Source organism: Bufo gargarizans, chromosome 4 (genome assembly GCF_014858855.1).
Source record: "Bufo gargarizans isolate SCDJY-AF-19 chromosome 4, ASM1485885v1, whole genome shotgun sequence".
NCBI classification, from domain to species: domain Eukaryota; kingdom Metazoa; phylum Chordata; class Amphibia; order Anura; family Bufonidae; genus Bufo; species Bufo gargarizans.
This window is the reverse complement of record NC_058083.1, coordinates 290,728,494-290,749,749: the sequence shown is the minus strand read 5'-3', so window position 1 is coordinate 290,749,749 and position 21,256 is coordinate 290,728,494. Positions and strand designations below refer to the sequence as shown.

The following is a 21,256-nucleotide window of genomic DNA, read 5'->3' as shown; positions in this document are numbered from 1 at the left end:
CTGCTATACTGCCAAGTACAATCACATGTTGCCAGCGGCAACCACAAGTGAGGCAACAAACTAGCGGCCCTCACCTGTGGCTGAACAACAACACCCAAACCACAGGCAACAGCATGCGGACACAGGAGTGACGACCATGACCATGGCCGTGACAGGCAGCTGCCAGAAACTATACAGTGGATGGATGCGGAGGCAGAAGGATCTGTGTACTCTGTGCAAAAGGATCTGACACTGTGTGGGATGTCAGGTCCCTCCCAGTGCATGCTGGGAAGAAGACGCGGTCCGTCTCCTGCGGACTCCATTAGCCAGCCGCGCACCCTGCAGGAAAGGTAAGTATATTAGCAGGGGCCCGAATCTACTGGGGGGGGGGGGGGGGTTCAATTGCATGGGGCTGATGATGCTGGCTGGGGGACATGATGATGGTGGCAATGGCATGGGAGCTGATGGCGCTGGCTGGGGGACATGGATGATGGCAAATGGCAATGGCATAGGGCTGATGGCGCTGGCTGAGGGACATGGATGATGGCAATGGCATGGGTCTGATGGTGCTGGCTGGGGGATATGGATGATGATGGCCATGTAATTTGTATACATAGAGAAGAAAATAATATATTGCGATATATCGTTATATCGCACATGCTTCAAATTATATTGCAATATAGATTTTAGGCATATTGCCCAGCCCTAGTTTCCAGCACTATGTACTGCAGCTCAGCTACTATTCACTTGATTGGCAGCAGAGATGCAGTACCCGGCATGGCCACTACACAGAGGGTAGAATCTTGTGCTTTCGTCTCTGTCCCCTTTACTGTTTATGGTGGCTGCCTGTAACAGCTGATTGGCGGCACAGGGTGTCAGACCCCCACCAATCTGATGACCTATCAAGATGACAGCCTATCAATATCTAAGCACTAGGAAAACCCCTTTAAAGAAGATTAGTAATTAGTAGAATCCTATTTAGGAGAATTAGGATAATTGAGCTATTAAGAATCTGACAAATATTATAAGCTACTTATACATTAATACCCTGTAAGAGATATAATGCTCAAACATTTTACTCAGCTTTAATGATCATTTGATGGATGGTTGAAAACCTCCAGCAGCTTTCCACACAAAACATGTATATATAAAAGTACACTATTCTCCCTACGGCTACTTTCACATCAGCGTTTTTCCTTTCCGGTATTGAGATCCGGCAGAGGATCTCAATACCGGAGGAAAATGCTTCAGGTTTGTCCCCATTTACTGTCAATGGGGACAAAATTGAATGGAACAGAGTTCACCAGAATGCATTCCGTTCCGTTTGGTTGTGTTCCCATGCAGGACAGAAAAACGCAGCAAGCAAGTCATGGGATGCGGAGCAAGACAGATCCTGCATGAAACGCAATGTAAGTCCATGATGCCCGATCCGATTTCTCGGACATAAAAGAAAACGGATTCGTCCCCTATTGACTTACAATGGTTTTAGTGCCGGATCAGTCTTGGCTATTTTTAGAGATAATACAACCGGATCCGTTCATAACAGATGCAGCCGGTTGTATTATCCTAACGGAAGCGTTTTTGCTGATCCATGATGTGAAAGTAGCCTAAGTAATAGCTGCAGTTAATAGGCACCATTAAAATTTAGGGACACTCTCTAAACTCCAGACCTGATCTACTTAGTAGTACTTAAACGGGTTTCCCAGGCTTTTAATATTGATAATGACCCATCCTTAAAATAGGTCATAAATATCAGATCGTGGGCTCCGACACCCGGCACCCCCACCGATCAGCTGTATGAATAGAAGGCACACGTTGAGCTTGTTCCCGTCGAGGCATGCTATTGGCTGACCTCCCTCCGCGCGAAAGGGAATTGCAGGGGCGGCCAAGCAGGCATCAGGAGCTACAAGAGTACCAGGGAATGAGGTAAGTACAATCTGTGTGAGGGGCCAGGGCATTTTTGGGGTTGGATAACCCTTGTAATTATTTGGCTAAAAGGCCTCATTCAGACGTTAGTGATACGTTTGCATGTTCACCAGAGACAGCACATGTATCCATTAATTTTAATGTGTGTATTCGCACATCCGTGATTTTCCACTGTATTCCAGTTATGTTAAAGGGAACCTGTCACCAGAACAGCTGGTTTGCTTGAAGTTTATAATCATTGCATTAGTATGGAAAAACAACTTATAAAATGTAACTGACATAATGAATATGGTCGTAGTGGAGTCACGGGGGAGTGCCCATGGCTGAGTTGAATCAATGACTACAGCTGGCAATTCCGTCTGCCTCGCTGCTACATCCCGTCCCTTTCATCCTGCACATCAGCGCCTGGCCCTGCCAAATCTCACGCTGGCACAGAGAAACTCCATCGGTGGCCGAGAAGCAGAAGCACCTAAAGCTGAGGTATATATACTACAGTAAACTGGCATAAATAATAGTAAATGTGCCACATATGATGGCCCTGTCCACGCAAGAGGCGAAGGCGGCGTACAAACAGTTTCTGGCATAGTGGCATAGTGAGTTATAATAAATGACCCCAGAAACACCCAGGGCTTCAGGGTCCATGCACATGGCTCCATATGCATGCATTCTACTCTAGAATACTTCCACAATACAGCACGGGTTAGAACATGTCCGTTTTTTCACTTGTCTGTATGAATCCATGAATAAGAACCTGGGAGGCACACTGATAGCCTACGAGCTCCACATTAGAGGTCCATTCAGCACAGGTTAATACTGTCATATGCATGGGCTCTTCGGGCACATTTACATCTCCTCTTGTTTTACATTCTTCTGCTCCGTCAGAAGAACAGAAAACATTTTTAAAAAACAGATCCGTAATTTTGAACATCCGTTATGATCAGTTCCCATCTGTTTTTGTCAGTTCCGTTAGAGATCAGTTTTTTTGGACAGAAGAGAAAGTCCTCCTCACAGAACAGAAAAAACACGGATCGTTTTTTGTTTTTTTCTGTTCTTCTATCTGATTGGAAGAACGGAAAAAAGGTGATGTGAATGTGCCCTGTTGAGCAACTTTTTTTGTCATATCTTTCTATACAACTGAAACGTTGTGAAACGTTTAGTGAGGTTTCTGAAACTTCCCACGGAGCCATGTGTAGAAAAAAGTTGCACTGCAGTCACAAGTCTCGTGATAATTTATTCCTCTAGACCGTAGGCTACATGTATATCGCTGACTACCTTCCTAATTCCAGTTGATACGCCTTATGACTTGGCTGTGTAATATGAAATACATGTTTACCAGGTGGTATTGAAACTAGGGAGTCTCCGTTTCTCTTTCCAAGCCTAAGCTGGCACATGAAACACTGGCAAGAAAACCCCATATTGAGTATTGATTTATAGCTATTCCTGCATACGATAACATCTCCATCAGTGAGATGAAATTACTATAACAGGACAATAGTTGCTTGGGTCTGCATCCGAGCCGCATTTTTTGCACCCGTACCATGTTGTCCGCACCCGTACCATTGTTCAGCAGCCCCACTAGCCTCTACATATCATTCCCATACATTGCCAAACTGCCTCTTTAAAATCTAGAGCTGAATTACGTAACCTGAGAGACAGGAACTGCAAGATATACGATAAGCGGATGAACTCAATTCAACACACTTGACTGAATTAAAAAGGTTTTCTACTTTTGCAGCTGTTAGTGTTATAGACAAGGCAAAAACAGCTGCCGGAACATTCCCAATGAAGAAACATGAATATCCTGTATTTATGTCCACAATGGGGTAACAGGACTTTGTATGGCGTCAATGTAACCTTTAGGGAAAAGAATAAACATTGTGCAAATATGCTGTATGGAATCATTATTGAAGAGAGTCCAGACAATGCACCAGCAGGACCTGAAAAAGGTTGTTCCATCTGGCACTTAGTTATAATAGTTGTTCAAATATCAGCCTATTTGTACCTAATGTGTATAGCCACCTTTTGCGCTGCGGTGCTTGGTGTCTTTGTCATTATATCTATAACATGGCAACACTGCAGACAACTAATCATCAAGTGACAATTTCTTTCTAGAGGGGAGTCCCAAAACAGATTACCGTAATTGCGGTTAAAATCAAAACCCTTAAAGGCTCTATGCAGGGTTGAGATGGCCTCTATTAAAGGAGACGTAAACACCCCTCTATATCAGCTGTCAAGCAGATAGGAGTATTCATTTAACCTTTTTACCTGTCTGTAAAGTGCTGCGGAATATGTCAGCGCTATATAAGTACTTAAAATAAAATAATACTTTCAAGAACACTTAACAGGAAAAATCCTGTTCCTCTTCTGTCTAGACTCTAGATAAACTGCCTAATTTTGTAATGATGCTCCAACTCCTCGAAACATCAAAAACGTACAAAGTATGACAACATATTCTGAAAAGGCGGCCTGAATGTTGTTCCTGGTGCTTCCATCTTGGATATTTGCATTCATGCAAACCTCAACCCAACAAGCTTTCACTTGTACTGTCCGAAACACAAACCATGCCCTGCACTGGCAAATGACAATTTTGTATCCCGTTTGCTGTTCCGTTTAGTCGATTAGCTCCTGTACACCAGAGGTATCACTTAATTTGTTTAGTCCCATATTTTCCCTTTAAGTTTCTGTGCTGAAACCCTTCTTGGTGTTTACAGCCTAAGGGTCCATTCACACGTCCGTTGTTTCTTTCCTGATCTGTTCAGTTTTTTGCGGAACAGATCAGGACCAGTTCTGGACCCATTCATTTTCAATGGGTCCTGGAAAAAATCGGACAACACAATGTGTGCTGTCCATTTCCGTTGTTCCGTTCCGCATGTCCGATTAAATATAAAACTTGTCCTATTCTTTTCCGCAAAAATCGGATCCTGGTACTATACAAAGTCAATGGTTCCGCAAAAAACGGATGACATTCGTATGTCATTACGTATGTCATCCGTTTTATGCGGAATCCGTTCCTGGAAATTAAATCCTGCCCACAGAAATCACTTATTAACTTTTTTTTTTCAATTTTTTTTCAAAGAAATCCAAACAACTTTATTTGCTTTGTGAAATTTATACATGTTTCCGCTTTTTGCGGATCCGCAAAAAACGGATGCCATACGGAAACATTTTCAGGAACAACGGATCCGCAAAAAACAGACCGAAATTCGGGATATAGAAAAATACTGACGTGTGAATGTAGCCTAAAGGTGACCATACATATTAGCAGGGCAGTTTCTAGGCAATATGGCCAACAGGGCGAACAGCCAAAAAAAAAACTCATTATAATGTGTGCCAGCAAAAAAAATGCCTCCTTATGTGTGCCAGTACAAAAATGGCCCCTTAAAGTATGTGCCAGTAAAAAATGCCCCCTTATAATGTGTGCCAGTACAAAAGTACCCACTTTTAATGTGTTACAGTACACAAATTCCCCCTTATAACACGTGCCAGTCCAAAACATGCCCCCTTTTAGTGTCCCCAGTAGAACCAATGTCCCCATCGTGCCCTCCCTTTATGTGTGCCAGTACAAAAAGGCCCTTTATAACGTGTGCCAGTACAGAAACTTCCATCTTTTAGTGGCCCCAGTAGTGCTCCCCCCTCAGCCCTGCATATTAGTCTAAAGTTGATCAAAATGGACGATTTCAACCAAAACAAACGTTCTTTGGTAGAAATTTAACAATGTACAATCACTTTAGCTGACAGACCATTTTCGCTTAAAAATAAGTCGGCCGTCAAATAGTCAGACGAAAGATGTTTCATTCAAAGATCATTCATGAACAAAATATCTTACTTTGAAAGAACGTTCCCAGAAAGATCTTTAAATCTGTTGTTCAACCATCAACCAACTTCTACCTAATGTGTATGGCCTATTAAGTATGCCCTACTTCGCATACTGTGACCTATTGTACGTGGTCTGCGTTCCACTGCTAAGCTTTGCATGTACTGACATGTAGCCATGATGTGTATTTTATTGCATCCTTGTGCACTGCTGATGCTGTGTATTAAACAAATAAAATAGAAAAAAATTAAAAATTAAATTATTGGGGTGAATTTATCATTAGGGGAATATATGAAGTCAGTTTTGCTTCAGTTTGTGTTGGAGTACTTTGTGCCACATTTATCAACTGTCACAGGTTGTTTGATAAATTTCTCTTATCCTTAAACCTAACAATTTTGTCTTGGAAAGCTACTCTTGTTTTCCTACTCCACCCTCCTACTAAAGGCCTCTTGCACATGAACATGCCGTGTTTTTTGGTCCGCCTGTGTGCCTTCCTCAATTTGCAGAACGGAACAGACGGCCCATTATAGAAATGCCTATTCTTGTCTGCAAAACGGACAAGAATAGGACATGATCTATATAATTTTTGCGGGGCCACGGAACAAAGCAACGGATGCGGACAGCACACGGAGTGCTGTCCGCATCTTTTGCGGCCCCATTGAAGTGAATGGGTCCGCACCTGAGCCGCAAAAAATGCGGCTCTGATGTGGAACCAAACCACGGTCCTGTGAAAGAGGCCTCAGGTTGCGACTTTTTGTGCGACTCTTAACTCATTAACATAGCTAACCACTGCCAATTTTACACCCACATTACAAAAATGCAAAATGCAAAAAGTCACTAAATTGAATGAGTGTAAAAATGCAAGGTATGATAAATCAGGGCCATTATGTCAGCCATGAAGTAAACATAATAGGGGGATTTATCACTGCAACTTCACCAGCTTTCCAACATGAAAAGAACTGGCAAGTGGCATTAGAAAGAATGGGGCAAGTGACACAATAGGGTGAATGTATCAATCGCCTGTGCCATAAATGTGGCTCCAAAAACTTGCAAATCTTTGCACAAAGCCAATTTAGCAAATATAAAAAAGCGACTTTTTGTTATTTTTCTGCCTCCCACTCCACTGAGGTTAAGTGGGAAAGGGAGTGTGGTTAGCTAAGTTAATTAGGTGTACTCCATTACGGGGGTGGGGTAAAAAACAGTAGCTTTTCTAGACAAAGGTACTATTTTTGAAGACGTGTCAAATTTATCAAACAACGTTTGATGTAAATTTGGTCCATAGTATGCCAAAGCAGATTTAGGCCTCATGCACACGACCGTTGTGTGAATCCGTGGCCGTTGTTCCGTTTTCCGTTTTTTTTCGCGGACCCATTGACTTTCAATGGGTCCGTGGAAAAATCGGAAAATGCACCGTTTGGCAGCCGCATCCGTGATCCGTGTTTCCTGGCCGTGAAAAAAATAGGACCTGTCCTATTTTTTCACGGCCAACGGTTCACGGACCCATTCAAGTCAATGGGTCCATGAAAAATCACGGATGCACACAAGATTGTCATCCGCGTCCGTGATCCGTGTCCGTTTTTTCCTATCATTTCAATGGCAAACTTGACTTAGATTTTTTTTTCATTTTTCATGTCCGTGGATCCTCCAAAAATCAAGGAAGACCCACGGACGAAAAAACGGTCACGGATCACGGACCTAGTTTTTGCGGACCTTAAAAAAAAAACGGTCGTGTGCATGAGGCCTTAACTAAAACGACCTTCAAAAATTCCTTTATGATAAAAGTACCGCAATATTTCTGGTCACCTGCCGATTATGAACACAGATTAGGGCTTGTACATACAGTACAGACCAAAAGTTTTGACACCTTCTCATTCAAAGGTCCAGATTTATCATTAGCTCAGGTCAGAATAATGGAGTGAAAAAGCCCCAAACGCTATAACTGCACACAAATTTGCTGCGCACAAATTTTTTTCTGCTCTGCACTATGCTCGCTAGTTTTCTGAAAGTGGGCGTGTTTTCTTATGTAAATGAATCTCTAGACAGATTTACTATTGGGACTATTTAAAAAGTCGCAATTTCACTCCAGTGAGGACCATGCTTATCTTATGAGACTTTTTAATAGAACATGCGACTTTTTCATAAAAACGTGCGACTTTTTCGTAAGGTTGTGCGACTTTTGTAAAGCTGCTTACTGAAGGATAAACTGCTACCGTCAAACCACATTTATTACAGTCTTAAAGGGCCGATCATAAATCTGACTTGGCTAAAACTGACTTTAGCCATATGTTAAAGTGGAGTGAGCTATCAGTCATGATAAATCTGGCCCAAAGAGTTTTCGTTATTTTCATGACTATGAAGGCATCAAAACTATGAATTAACAAATGTGGAATTATATACATAACAAAAAAGTGTGAAACAACTGAAAATATGTCATATTCTAGGTTCTTCAAAGTAGCCACCTTTTGCTTTGATTACTGCTTTGCACACTCTTGGCATTCTCTTGATGAGCTTCAAGAGGTAGTCACCTGAAATGGTCTTCCAACAGACTTGAAGGAGTTCCCAGAGATGCTTAGCACTTGTTGGCCCTTTTGCCTTCACTCTGCGGTCCAGCTCACCCCAAACCATCTCGATTGGGTTCAGGTCCGGTGACTGTGGAGGCCATGTCATCTGGCGCAGCACCCCATCACTCTCCTTCATGGTCAAATAGCCCTTACTTTCAAAGTTTTCCCAATTTTTCAGACTGACTGACCTTCATTTCTTAAAGTAATGATGGCCACTCGTTTTTCTTTACGAGTGGCCAACCCCATTTATAATGCAAGAAATCCCACTTATTAAACCTGACAGGGCACACCTGTGAAGTGAAAACCATTTCAGGTGACTACCTCTTGAAGGTCCTCAAGAGAATGCCAAGAGTGTGCAAAGCAGTAATCAAAGCAAAAGGTGGCTACTTTGAAGAACCTAGAATATGACATATTTTCAGTTGTGGTCGGGGCTACACCTGAACCGGGACCCTAACTAGTAGGAAGGAGGCCATCCCCTGGTGAGATGATGAAATGGAGGGTGGGAAGGGTGGGTGTGTTAAGCAGACGTAGGATGTAGGGGAGGGGGAAATGAGCCTAAATAGCGCGGCAGAGCCCCTCCCACAAATTAAGGCCAATAAATCGGCCTTAAAACTTGTTTCACACTTTTTTGTTATGTATAGAATTCCACATGTGTTAATTCATAGCTTTGATGCCTTCAGTGTGAATCTACAATTTTCATAGTCATGAAAATAAAGAAAACTCTTTGAATGAAGGATGTAGATATAGTCAATGCATGAAGGATAGAAACAGACTGTGTTCTGTTTGTATCTATCATTCAATCCATATAAATCCTCTGGAAAAACACCTTCATAGATATCAGTAGAAACTGTCAAGTCCTACTGTCCTATCCCACGCACCCTCTATACGTAAGATCTCGACGTAAGTCAACCAGACCCAGTACTTCAGCTCAAGGTGGTTATCACCGAGAATATGGGGAACATTTATGAAGACTGGCGATTTAGACACCGGTCTTCGTCCCTCCTGCGCTGGCGGATCATCCACTAAAGTTATGTAGAGGTGCCGGCCTAAATCTACTTCAGCTCCCTTGCTGGCGTAGACTTGGACCATTTTCTACTCCTTAAACAGATGTAGAAAATGATAAATGAGACTGGCCTACCAGCCCAATATTTTCCCCGCCCCTTTTCTTAGACCTGGCGTGGGCGGCAGAAAAGGGGAAAAAGTAGCAGATTGCGGCGCAAATAACCTTTGCACAACAATCTGCGTCAGATATATGCTAAAACGTGGCATATGTCTGTTCGTAAATGACCCCCTATATTCCCTGGCCCTGGTACAATGAAGCATTAAGGTGTGACTGTCATATTTTTAGCTAATGTGTAGGGACAGAGATAGGGAACATGTTTGTAATATACTTTATTTAGAGAACTTGTACGTTTATGGTAGAAAAGTTGCCCAGAAATGTTCCTTACTATAACTGTCCTTATATACAGTAGAACAGCTTCTACCTGCATTGACAATAGCATGCACTTACTGCTCGCAGTCCTGATTACTCGGTGCTCCGGGGATACATCAGGATCACTCACTGACAGCGCTGGCCACACTCATCAGTAGGGAAAGAAATATATATAATATAGTACACTATGTGAGCAGCAGCCCAGCCCGTCTTCCCAGTTTGTACTGTATTAGGAAGACGCATGTGTCTTAGTAACACTCATTCAGAGTACACTGCTAAAGGACATTTCTGGGTAAGTTTTCTATTATAAATGTACAAGGTATATTAGAAAAATGCTCCTTATCTCTGTCCTTACACATGACAGTCGTAGGTCTGGTAGATCTGTTCCAGTTAGAACAGAATACAGACAGGAGATAACAGGCAGAGTCAGCAATGGGGGGAAAAGACAGTACAAAATCTGTCGGGTCAGCAACCAGCCGCATTACGACCAAGTCACAATCATATCACGCAAGATCAAAATACTACATGGGCATGGGTTGGCATAGGAATGCTACCTGTCTACTCCCAGATATGCCATGATACTTGGTGTGCTCTTCTGAAGGCACATCAGATCTATAGATGAGAAGTAACCAACTGCAAAACTAGAATCCCTTCTGCCATGGCCAGGTCATGAAGACAGATGTGTGGAAAATCCTTGTGCATGCATTTGTGCACTTTATGACATCAGATGGGAACCTTGCCAGTATCTACAATCCTGCAATCCCAGGATTCTGTATCAGAACCGCTTCGCTTCTAATAACCTGAGGGGGGAAAATGCCTTGTTTCACTAATTAAAACATGCTGCCTCAGCTTTGCACACAATGTTATGCTGTCCGAGTAGAATTTTTCTGGAAAAGTACTGAGTTTACCTAGGTGAAGCCCGCCCGGTTATATTACATTACTCGAACCCACCCTTTACCCTCTGTACCTTCTGGAAAAGAAAAGTGTAGGTACAGACAGAAAAGTCACATATGGGAACGACCAAAAACCACTTTTTGGGTCCACCCTTCTGGTCAAATAAACTTTTGCAAAGCGAGGATCTTATTTTAGCAGCTTAATGTGAAACGAAGTAGATTGGTAGTGGCAACTTGTCTGTGCAGCTCATGATCACCGAACTCCCAATGCTAAATGGACCATACAAACAGGATAACTGTTCTCAACTGATCAGCGAGATGGTTTATTAAAAGTGACAGCTCTTTCCAAAATGTCTTACTAGGGCGAGGACAGGGCCGTCTTTAAAGGGATTCTGTCACCTGGATTTTAGTGACAGAGCTTTTACCATCATCACATCAGTCTGCTTGTTTTGTATTCAAATATACTAGTATTACTACCCTAAGTGTTGTCGTTTGTTTAGGAAATCGCTTTTATTAATATGGTAATTACCTGAGTAAGGAGCCCAAGGGGCTGTCCGTTGGAGCCCAGACGCGCCCCTTCTCCTGGAGCCCAGCACCGCCCCACTGCTAATTTATTCACTCCTCATCGCCGGACGTAATGCGTTTGCTGAGCCATAATCTCGCGCATGCGCCGTGGATACACATGTCAACATGTCAGCGCCTGGAATCGGCCTCACAGGACGCACTGCATATGCACCAGCCAGCAATGAGTAGTGATCAAATTAGCAGTGGGGCAGTGCTGGGCTCCAGGAGAAGGGGCGCGTCTGGGCTCCTACGGCTGGAGGGACAGCCCCTTGGGCTCCTTACTCAGGTAATTACCATATTAATAAAAGCGATTTTCTAGACAAAGGACAACACTTAGGGTAGTAATACTAGTATATTTTAATACAAAACGAGCAGACTGATGTGATGATGTTAAAAGCTCTGTCACTAAAATCCAGGTGACAGAATCCCTTTAACGCAGGGCAAATGCCCCGGGCCCAGTTGCTCCTGGGGGGCCCAAGGCTAGGGGTAGGATCGCGGTACGCCCCGGGTGTCAGGCTGTCAGCTACACAGGGGAGTGTGCTGCCATGCTTGCCTGCATGAGTGAGAGCTATGATTCTCTTAGGAGAAAGGACCTTAGATTACATCATCACCATGTGACAAGTAACATATCGATATTACTGGTCACATAGCTATGAGGTAATCAAAGGTCCTTTCTTTCTACTAGGAGTGTTGCTGCAGCCTGCAGGAGAAGTTTGCCATAATTGTGGAGCTTTTTTTGTGAAGATTACATCAGAAAAGGGGGCAGGGGCTGTTATGCTATTATACTGTAAGCTACTGTATAGTTGTGTGCTGTATAGTGTCAGGTGCTATACTGCTCTACTGTATACTATGGGGTGCTGTATACTGTGGGGTGCTATACTGCCCTACTGTATACTGTGGGGTGCTGTATACTGTGGGGTACTATGCTGCTCTACTGTATACTGTGGGGTGCTGTATATTGTGGAGTGCTATACTGCTCTACTATATACTGTGAGGTGCTGTATATTGTATATTGTGGAGTGCTATACTGCTCTACTGTATACTGTGGGGTGCTGTATAGTGTGGGGTGCTATACTGCTCTACCGTATACTATGGGGTGCTATGCTGCTCTACTGTATACTATGGGGTGCTGTATACTGTGGGGTGCTATACTGCTCTACTGTATACTATGGGGTGCTGTATACTGTGGGGTGCTATGCTGCTCTAATATATACTGTGGGTGCTGTATATTGTGGAGTGTTATACTGCTCTACTATATACTATGGGGTGCTGTATAGTGTGGGGTGTTATACTGCTCTACTGTATACTGTGGGGTGCTGTATATTGAGGAGTGCTATACTGCTCTACTGTATAGTGTGGGGTGTTATACTGCTCTACTGTATACTGTGGGGTGCTGTATATTGTGGAGTGCTATACTGCTCTACTGTATAGTGTGGGGTTCTGTATAGTGTGGGGTGTTATACTTCTCTACTGTATACTGTGGGGTGCTGTATATTGTGGAGTGCTATACTGCTCTACTGTATAGTGTGGGGTTCTGTATAGTGTGGGGTGTTATACTTCTCTACTGTATACTGTGGGGTGCTGTATATTGAGGAGTGCTATACTGCTCTACTGTATAGTGTGGGGTGTTATACTGCTCTACTGTATACTGTGGGGTGCTGTATATTGTGGAGTGCTATACTGCTCTACTGTATAGTGTGGGGTTCTGTATAGTGTGGGGTGTTATACTGCTCTACTGTATACTGTGGGGTGCTGTATATTGTGGAGTGCTATACTGCTCTACTGTATAGTGTGGGGTTCTGTATAGTGTGGGGTGTTATACTTCTCTACTGTATACTGTGGGGTGCTGTATATTGTGGAGTGCTATACTGCTCTACTGTATAGTGTTGGGTGCTGTATACTGTATAGTGTGGGGTGCTGTATAGTGTGGGGTGCTATACTGCATACTGTGGGGTGTTATACTGTACTTAGAATATATATTTATAATTGTGCCTGCGCTGTCGCTGTATGAGTTTTTTTCTCTGTGTGCGCTAGGCAGACAGAGCCGCTGCTGTGTACCTGGTTGGATAACGGCTGCTCCGGTCCAAGGTTGTGTAGACAGTAGAGGGAGTGAACAAACTAATGTTCGGTACCAGCGCTGGAGTGAAATTTTTTGGGTTAGTAATTACCTTATGTCAGTGTTCGGTTATATTCAGATGGTTGACCGCTCACTCTCTGATGTTGCAGACAGGATGAGATGACTTGTGCGGCGCTTCTCTGAAAGGATTCTTCCTGCTCAACCTCTAAGCATGTACGCCGCCCCGGCCGGTGGCTGGCGTGCACGCGAGGGAGCTGTGATGGTGCGGGGTTCTGGGACGTGCGGCGTGACGTCACGACTGTCCTACGGGGTAATCCAGAGACCAAAAAGATCCTACGCGTTTCGAAACCTACGGGTTTCTTCGTCAGGGACCTTTCTTCCCTGACGAAGAAACCCGTAGGTTTCGAAACGCGTAGGATCTTTTTGGTCTCTGGATTACCCCGTAGGACAGTCGTGACGTCACGCCGCACGTCCCGGAACCCCGCACCATCACAGCTCCCTCGCGTGCACGCCAGCCACCGGCCGGTGGTGGGTGCTGTATACTATAGGGTTCTATAATGCATACTGTGGGGTGCTGTATACTATAGGATGCTACACTGCATACTGTGGGGTGCTGTATACTATACGGTGCTATACTGCATACTGTGGGGTGCTGTATACTATAGGGTGCTATACTGCATACTGTGGGGTGCTGTATACTATAGGGTGCTATACTGCATACTGTGGGGTGCTGTATACTATAGGGTTCTATATTGCATACTGTGGGGTGCTATATACTTTAGGGTGCTATACTGCATACTGTGGGGTGCTGTATACTATAGGGTGCTATATTGCATACTGTGGAGTGCTGCATACTATAGGGTGCTATACTGCATACTGTGGGTGCTGTATACTATAAGGTGCTATACTGCATACTATGGGGTGCTGTATACTATAGGGTGCTATACTGCATACTGTGGGGTGCTGTATACTATAGGGTGCTATACTGCATACTGTGGGGTGCTGTATACTATAGGGTTTTATACTGCATACTGTGGGGTGCTGTATACTATAGGGTGCTATACTGCATAATGTGGGGTGCTGTATACTATAGGGTGCTATACTGCATACTGTGGGGTGCTGTATGCTATACTGTAAACTGTGGGTGCTGTATACTATAGGGTGCTATACTGCGCACTGTGGGTTGCTGTATACTATAGGGTGCTATACTGCATAATGTGGGGTGCTGAGGTGCACTGCAACGCTGGGGTAAGCCGAGCCCCGGTCTCATTCCTGAACTGCAGGGCGTTGCCGCCTGCCCAGAGCACTGATCCTGAGCCCACTGGAGTCTTCAGAACTGGAAGTATTTACAGTCATTCACTATACTCTACCAGGTGTGTGGATTTTTGTGTGTGTTGTGGTGGAGGGTGTAATTGCATGCTAGGGTGTGGGAAGGCGGCATCCAGGGGGCCCAAGTAAATTATTGCCCAGGGTCTTGCCCAGGGCCCTGGGTGAGGGTAAGAGGAAATAGCTGAAGAGGGAGTCACTGCCCACATCATGTTTATTCTGTGTTCACAGATTCCATAAAAAATCTTGGACAAAATAACACGCTGCTCTATTTCGTCAGAAAAAATGAAAGACACCATGAAGGAACCTTGATGGACCCTTCTATACTCAGTAGGGTTCCTTCAACAATGCTGATATTTTCATATGACGGATCAGAACCACGTAAATAATGCAGAGTCTCCGGGAAGACCACTGTCATCTGTACAAGGCACCCCCACACATACTTAAATAAAATGAGAAGCACAAGTTCGGCGCCAAGCCTGTCACACGTTGACTTCACCTCTGTAATACCCATATTTTCTCTGTAGACGTTGACAAATACAGTGAAGCCTCTCCAAAAGATCACCTCTTTGAGAAGGCCAACCCCTATCTAGCAAAAACTTTTCAGTGATAGATTTTTAAGTTCTCCTAATTCTATTCAGTTCTTCTTTGATAGGATCGCCCACAAAAAGCAAGTTTTGGTGGTCATATCAAAGATGTCAAATCATGCCAGTGCAACGTCCTGCCACAAACAGAGGTCTTCAAATCAGTTGTGGCAGTTTGTAGGGCACTGTAGTGCCAGCTTTATGGCTGCATGGACAGATCTGGCGTGTGGTCATAGTCAAGTCGTTTGTGGCTCCCATGGCTTTTTCTGCCAGATCTCCATTAATTTTCCACCTGGATGCTGAGGACAGCAGAAGCTTCATCAGGCAGAATGGGGGTTGGGGACATATAAGTTATAGCTGTTTAAGATGGGAATACCCCTTGAACAATAATATTCATTTTCTACAGTTCCACCACTTTTCTGAAGATATGGATTTGATGAGGGCAGCAGTAACCTTAAATGAACCAAAGCAGTACCCCAGGCAATCTGTTCCTACACGCCTACAACAAACAGTACAGTAAATCAGCTTTAAAATAATAACACGGTGGGTTTAAATAAACTTCCATACATATGTATGGCACGGTCTGCAGAATGTGGTTTCTTTTATTTCGAGGATGAGGTCATCTATATAGAGCATTTCTTTCAGACACTGAATAATTAGGGGCTCTCTCAGAAATGCTGTTATTTGCAGCCTGCAGTGATGTGGCCACGTTTTAGAAAACTGGTATGAGACTCTGGATCTGTGTAAACAAAGGGGATTTCCCATAGCCATTTAAAGGGGTTTTCTGTGTGTTTGATACGGATGACCTATCCTCGGGCTAGGTCATCAGTATCTGATTAGTTGGTGGTCTGATACCCGGGACCCCCGCCGATCAGCTGCTTGAAGAGGCTGTGGCGCCCCAGTGAGTGCCGTGGTCTCCTCACAGCTTACCAAGTACAGCGCCGTACATTGTATAGTGGCTGTGCTTGGTATCGCAGCTCAGCCCCATTCACTTAGAGGGAACCTGTCACCTGCAAAACGCATATTAAACCGACCACAGTACCTTACAGTATCCCCCACTGTGTTGCTAATCATGTTTTTCTTTCCTCTTTGTGTTTCTTGTGTTTTAATAGCTACTTTCACACTTGCGTTCGGGGCTCCGCTTGTGAGTTCCGTTTGAAGGCTCTCACAAGCGGCCCCGAACGGATCCGTACAACCCCAATGCATTCTGAGTGGATGCGGATCCGCTCAGAATGCCTCAGTCTGGCTCCGTTTGGCCTCCATTCCGCTCAGCAGGCGGACACCCGAACGCTGCTTGCAGCCTTTTTTTTGTGTCCGCCTGGCCGTGCGGAGCCAAACGGATCCGTCCAGCCTTACAATGTAAGTCAATGGGGACGGATCCGTTTGACGTTGACACAATATGGTGCAATTTCAAACGGATCCGTCCCCCATTGACTTTCAATGTAAAGTCTGGACGGATCCGTCTGCCTAACAATTAGACTTTTTTCTGAAATATAATGCAGACTGATCCGTTCTGAACGGATACCATAGTTTGCAATATAGGAGCAGATCTGTCTGTGCAGATACCAGACGGATCCGCAACTAACGCAGGTGTAAAAGTAGCCTTAGCACTGTCTCCGAGTCAGGCTTGAAGTCAATAGCGCATTTGCGGTACGCTGCCTGTTACAGCGCGATCCTCACTCACTCGTCTGCATATTGCTGGCTGCAGATGTGCCGGACAGTTCAATTGCGCGCGCGCCCGGCCATCACGCGGTAACAGGCAGCGTACTATGCATGCACTAGAGGAGAGTGATCCCGCCATCATGGTAGCATGTCCATCTAATTGTAGAGAGAAGGGGTAAGGGGCGGGCTTAGCCTTACTTGAAGCAAGGAGGCCGCTGCCCCCTTGACTTCAAGCCTGACTCAGAGACAGCGCCAACCGACATTAAAACAGCGTTTTTAACAAGTATGAAGAAACACAAAGAGGAAAGAAAAACATGATTAGCAACACAGTGGGGGATACTGTAAGCTACTGTGGTCGGTTTAATATGCGTTTTGCAGGTGACAGGTTCCCTTTAAACAGGACTGAGCTACGCCTAGGCCACGTGACTGATGAACATGACATCAATGTTAATCTAGGCCTCAGCTCTCACTGGAGCACCACAGCCTCTTCAAGGGGGTGCCGTTAGTCAGACCTCCAGCGATCAGACCTATAGGTCATCAATATTAAACACTTGGAAAGCCGCTTTAACAACTATTCACAGCGTAGATGAAAAATATATGATTGCTGTGGGTCCCACCCCGAATCCCCTGTGTGTGTTCGGCGGTAGTGTGCAGGCGTGACTACTGTCCCATTCACTGATGTAGTCAGCAGTCCCATAAACAGTCACGCAGGAACCTTACCACTCCATTCCCCTACAAGAAAAACGCATCACCAATGTTTATGGCAAAAACCCCTTTAAGAATCTCAGTAAGTGTAAAAAATAAAAATAAAATTTAAATAAAAAACGGGTAAGAAATGGGTGCTGAAAACTCAATATAAAGCCAATTATAACGCACTTCACAATAAGAACTAAGCGTGAACTCTTCCTTGGAACCAAGCCCAGTATCTCAGCTCATTCACAAGGAAGCAGAGATCTTGACTGATGTTGGTTCCTGGCAGTGAGGACTCGTGGCCCCTTTGTCGGCATGTGATAAGGATGTATAGAACTATCCGTGGCTGAATTTCTTTCACACTAAGCAAAGGCTGAGCATGTAACATCTACCATCTTCTGGACATCTGCAAATAGGACTTGGAGGGGAAGGAGGGGGGGTATGCTGAGGATGAAAAATATAGAATCATGTACCATGTATATATGTGCCATGCATAAAACGCTAGCTGTAGCACCTCTCTGTACATTTGCCAAAACTTTTATTGACTTTTATTGACTGCTTTGAACATACTGCGCCATGTACAGGACTGAGGCAGGACCGCGGTCAGGACTGTCAGTTTGCTGCACACCAACAATAGGAAGACCAGGGAAGTCCTCTAGAAAGTTGTGGATTCTTCCTGCAGCACGGCACGCAGCTTATAACGCCGCCATCCCTGGCTATTTTGGCTCCTAGGCCATTTGTGCTGGAAGTGTTTCTGGCCGTACAGCTGAACACGTGCCTAGGAGCAAGCGGATCAATCCAGAGGAGGGACAGGAAGACGCTGCTGGCATTCCACAAAACAAAGGCCTCACATGGGAGCTATCTATCCGCACTTATCTCCTGGGGGGGGGGGGGGGGGGGGGCACTCTGCGCTCTCAGCTCTACAGCCAACAGAGCCAGGGCATATGGTAACCCCAACCTGGCCGAGAAATAACGGTGCGGGCACTGCAGACTTTGCAAAGGGTTAAATCTGGTGCGGATTTTTTGTTTACGTTAACAACTCCACTGAAGTCTATGGGAAAAAACACCGTACAGAAGGCGCGAAACTGCACAAACAATTGACGCTAGGTCAGATACGGCACGGAAAATATAGGCAAAGTGTATACGAGATTTGTCATATACGCTCTTATTACTGGATTATGCTTCCACATGAAAATCCACAGTACAAAACCAAGTGCACTTCACAAGGTCCGCATTGCACACATTATATACAGAGTTCACAGCCCGTGAGTATTGTAAGCGCTTCAGATGTCCCACATACAACTCTACTGCATGTATACCTAAAGTACAATACAGCACGACAACTAGATAAAAAGATAGATGATAGATATGAGATGATTGATAGATAGAGAATTGGATAGATAGATATGAGATAGATACTAGCTAGAAAATAGATAGATATGAGATAGATATGGGATGGATAGATATGGGATAGATAGATAGATAAACGGTGCTTGCAGAGTTATTCTGTCCACGATGGGAGCGCAACCAAACAGACCAGAAAGTTCAGGTGTGAAAGTAGCCTGAGACAGATAGATAACATATGGCTAGATAAACAGATAGATATGAAATAGATAGAATAGATAGATCGATAGATAGATAGATAGATAGATAGATAGATAGATAGATAGATAAGAGATAGATAGATAGATAGATAGATAGATAGATAGATCTGAGATAGATAACATATGGCTAGATAAACAGATAGATATGAAATAGAACAACAGTCAGATAGATAGGAGATCGATAATAGATAGGAGGGGGATAGATAGATAGATAATAGATAGGAGGGGGATAGATAGATAAGAGATAGATAATAGACAGGAGGGAGATAGATAGATAGATAAGAGATAGATAATAGATAGGAGGGAGATAGATAGATAGAGATAAGAGATAGATAGATAGATAGATAGATAGATAAGAGATAGATAATAGATAGGAGGGAGATAGATAGATAGAGATAAGAGATAGATAGATAGATAGATAGATAAGAGATAGATAATAGATAGGAGGGAGATAGATAGATAGAGATAAGAGATAGATAGATAGATAGATAAGAGATAGATAGATAGATAGATAGATAGATAGATAGAAGGGAGATAGATAGATAGAGATAAGAGATAGATAGATAGATAGATAGATAGATAGATAGATAGATAGATAAGAGATAGATAGATAGATAGATAGATAGATAGATAGGAGGGAGAGAGATAGATAGATAAGAGATAGATAGATAGGAGGGAGATAGATAGATAGATAGATAGATAGATAGATAGATAAGAGATAGATAATAGATAGGAGGGAGATAGATAGATAGATAGATAGATAGATAGATAGATAAGAGATAGATAGATAGATAGATAAGAGATAGATAGATAGATAGATAGATAGATAGATAGATAGATAGATAGATAGGAGGGAGAGAGATAGATAGATAGATAAGAGATAGATAGATAGAACTTTAGTAGGGACTTTACAGGAAAGCACAGCTAATGTATGACAGTTCGGAAAGGAGTCCAGCTGTGCAGTGAGAGTCCGAACAGAGAGTCCCCCTTAGCCCCGCCCATTCACCTGTCTTGAACATGAGCTGGGGATCATTCGCGGAGCCGAACTCCTTCAGCAGGGACAGAAAGAGGACCCCGCAGGCGTTCTGGATGCCAAACACGGAGCCATTGCACCACATGGCAGACAGCATGACAACCCAGCCCCAGCCGCCCTCCGGGGGAGCGAGCTCTGTGCCCTCACTGACTTCCAGCTTCTTGTCCTCGCTCCACTCTCCATTCTCTTTCTTCTCCTCCACGTTGAGGGGTGAGGTCTCCTCCACTGCTGCGCTCTGTTCCTCTGCCGGGACCTCAGTTGGAGACTCCTCTGCCCCCAGCTCTGTCTCCACATGGGCTCTGTCGTCCGTCATCGCTGCACTGGCTTGTGGCTTCACCTCAGACTGGGGACAGGCTTCCCATCCGCTGTCATACACAGGGGAGGGCTGGCAGTCACTTCCCAGGTCTCCTCTCAGGGCAGCACAACTCGGGAGCTAAGAAGAACTTGGTGTAATGGTGTTATGTGACAGAGCCCGCACGAGCCGCGCTCCCCTGCCCCCGCTCCTGTCACCTCGGACACAGCTACTGACAGTTCACTCGGTCGAGGTACCATGTTTTTTTAAGGCTAAACCTCTGGAAGAGGCGTGGCCGCCGGGAGAGGTGTGTCCCTGGGAGTCCCCGCCCCCCGTGACTGCGCGGGCGGTGAGTTTATGTGGCAGGAACAGCTGCACTGTAACGTGTGTGAGGGGAAGAGGGCTGACAGGAGCCTTCCGTCTCCGCACAGTGCCTGGCCTGTCAGTGCTAATCCTCGCTTCCTTCTGGGGCACAGGGTGTTTGGTTAACGGGAGGCATCTCCTCTTGGTCGCTATACCTCAAAATGAACGGCGTATATCTCCTCACATGTGAGAGGTTTACTGGGGAGCGTTGTAAAATGGTGCCGAATCTAGTGCGTTTTACACCTCAGAGGTTTGCTCCCTCACTGGGTTCACAATGACCTTCTGGGGAGCAGGGACTTGCAGTAAGCATTCATACTAGTCATAAGCCCCAGGGCAAAGATGGCAGCACACAGTCGGCAGGTTAGCCGAGCTGTGTAACATTTTTAGGTCTGAGGTTTTGGTCCGTTTGGCTCGAGTATACACGTGGGCCACTATTAAGCTCCATCTTGAACCCTG

The 21,256-nt window shown here is 44.5% G+C and overlaps 1 protein-coding gene across 1 annotated transcript in view; it reads right to left on the bottom strand.

Annotated features, from left to right (window-relative positions):
- SLC16A10 (solute carrier family 16 member 10) overlaps nt 1-20,734 on the bottom strand; it is a 93,680-nt gene extending 72,946 nt beyond the window's left edge. The window contains exon 1 of the mRNA XM_044291800.1: nt 20,119-20,734. Within this exon, the coding sequence (XP_044147735.1) occupies nt 20,119-20,458 (340 nt within the window). The 5' untranslated portion in view covers nt 20,459-20,734. The remainder of the gene's footprint in view (nt 1-20,118) is intronic.
- Between the last annotated feature and the right edge of the window lie 522 nt (nt 20,735-21,256).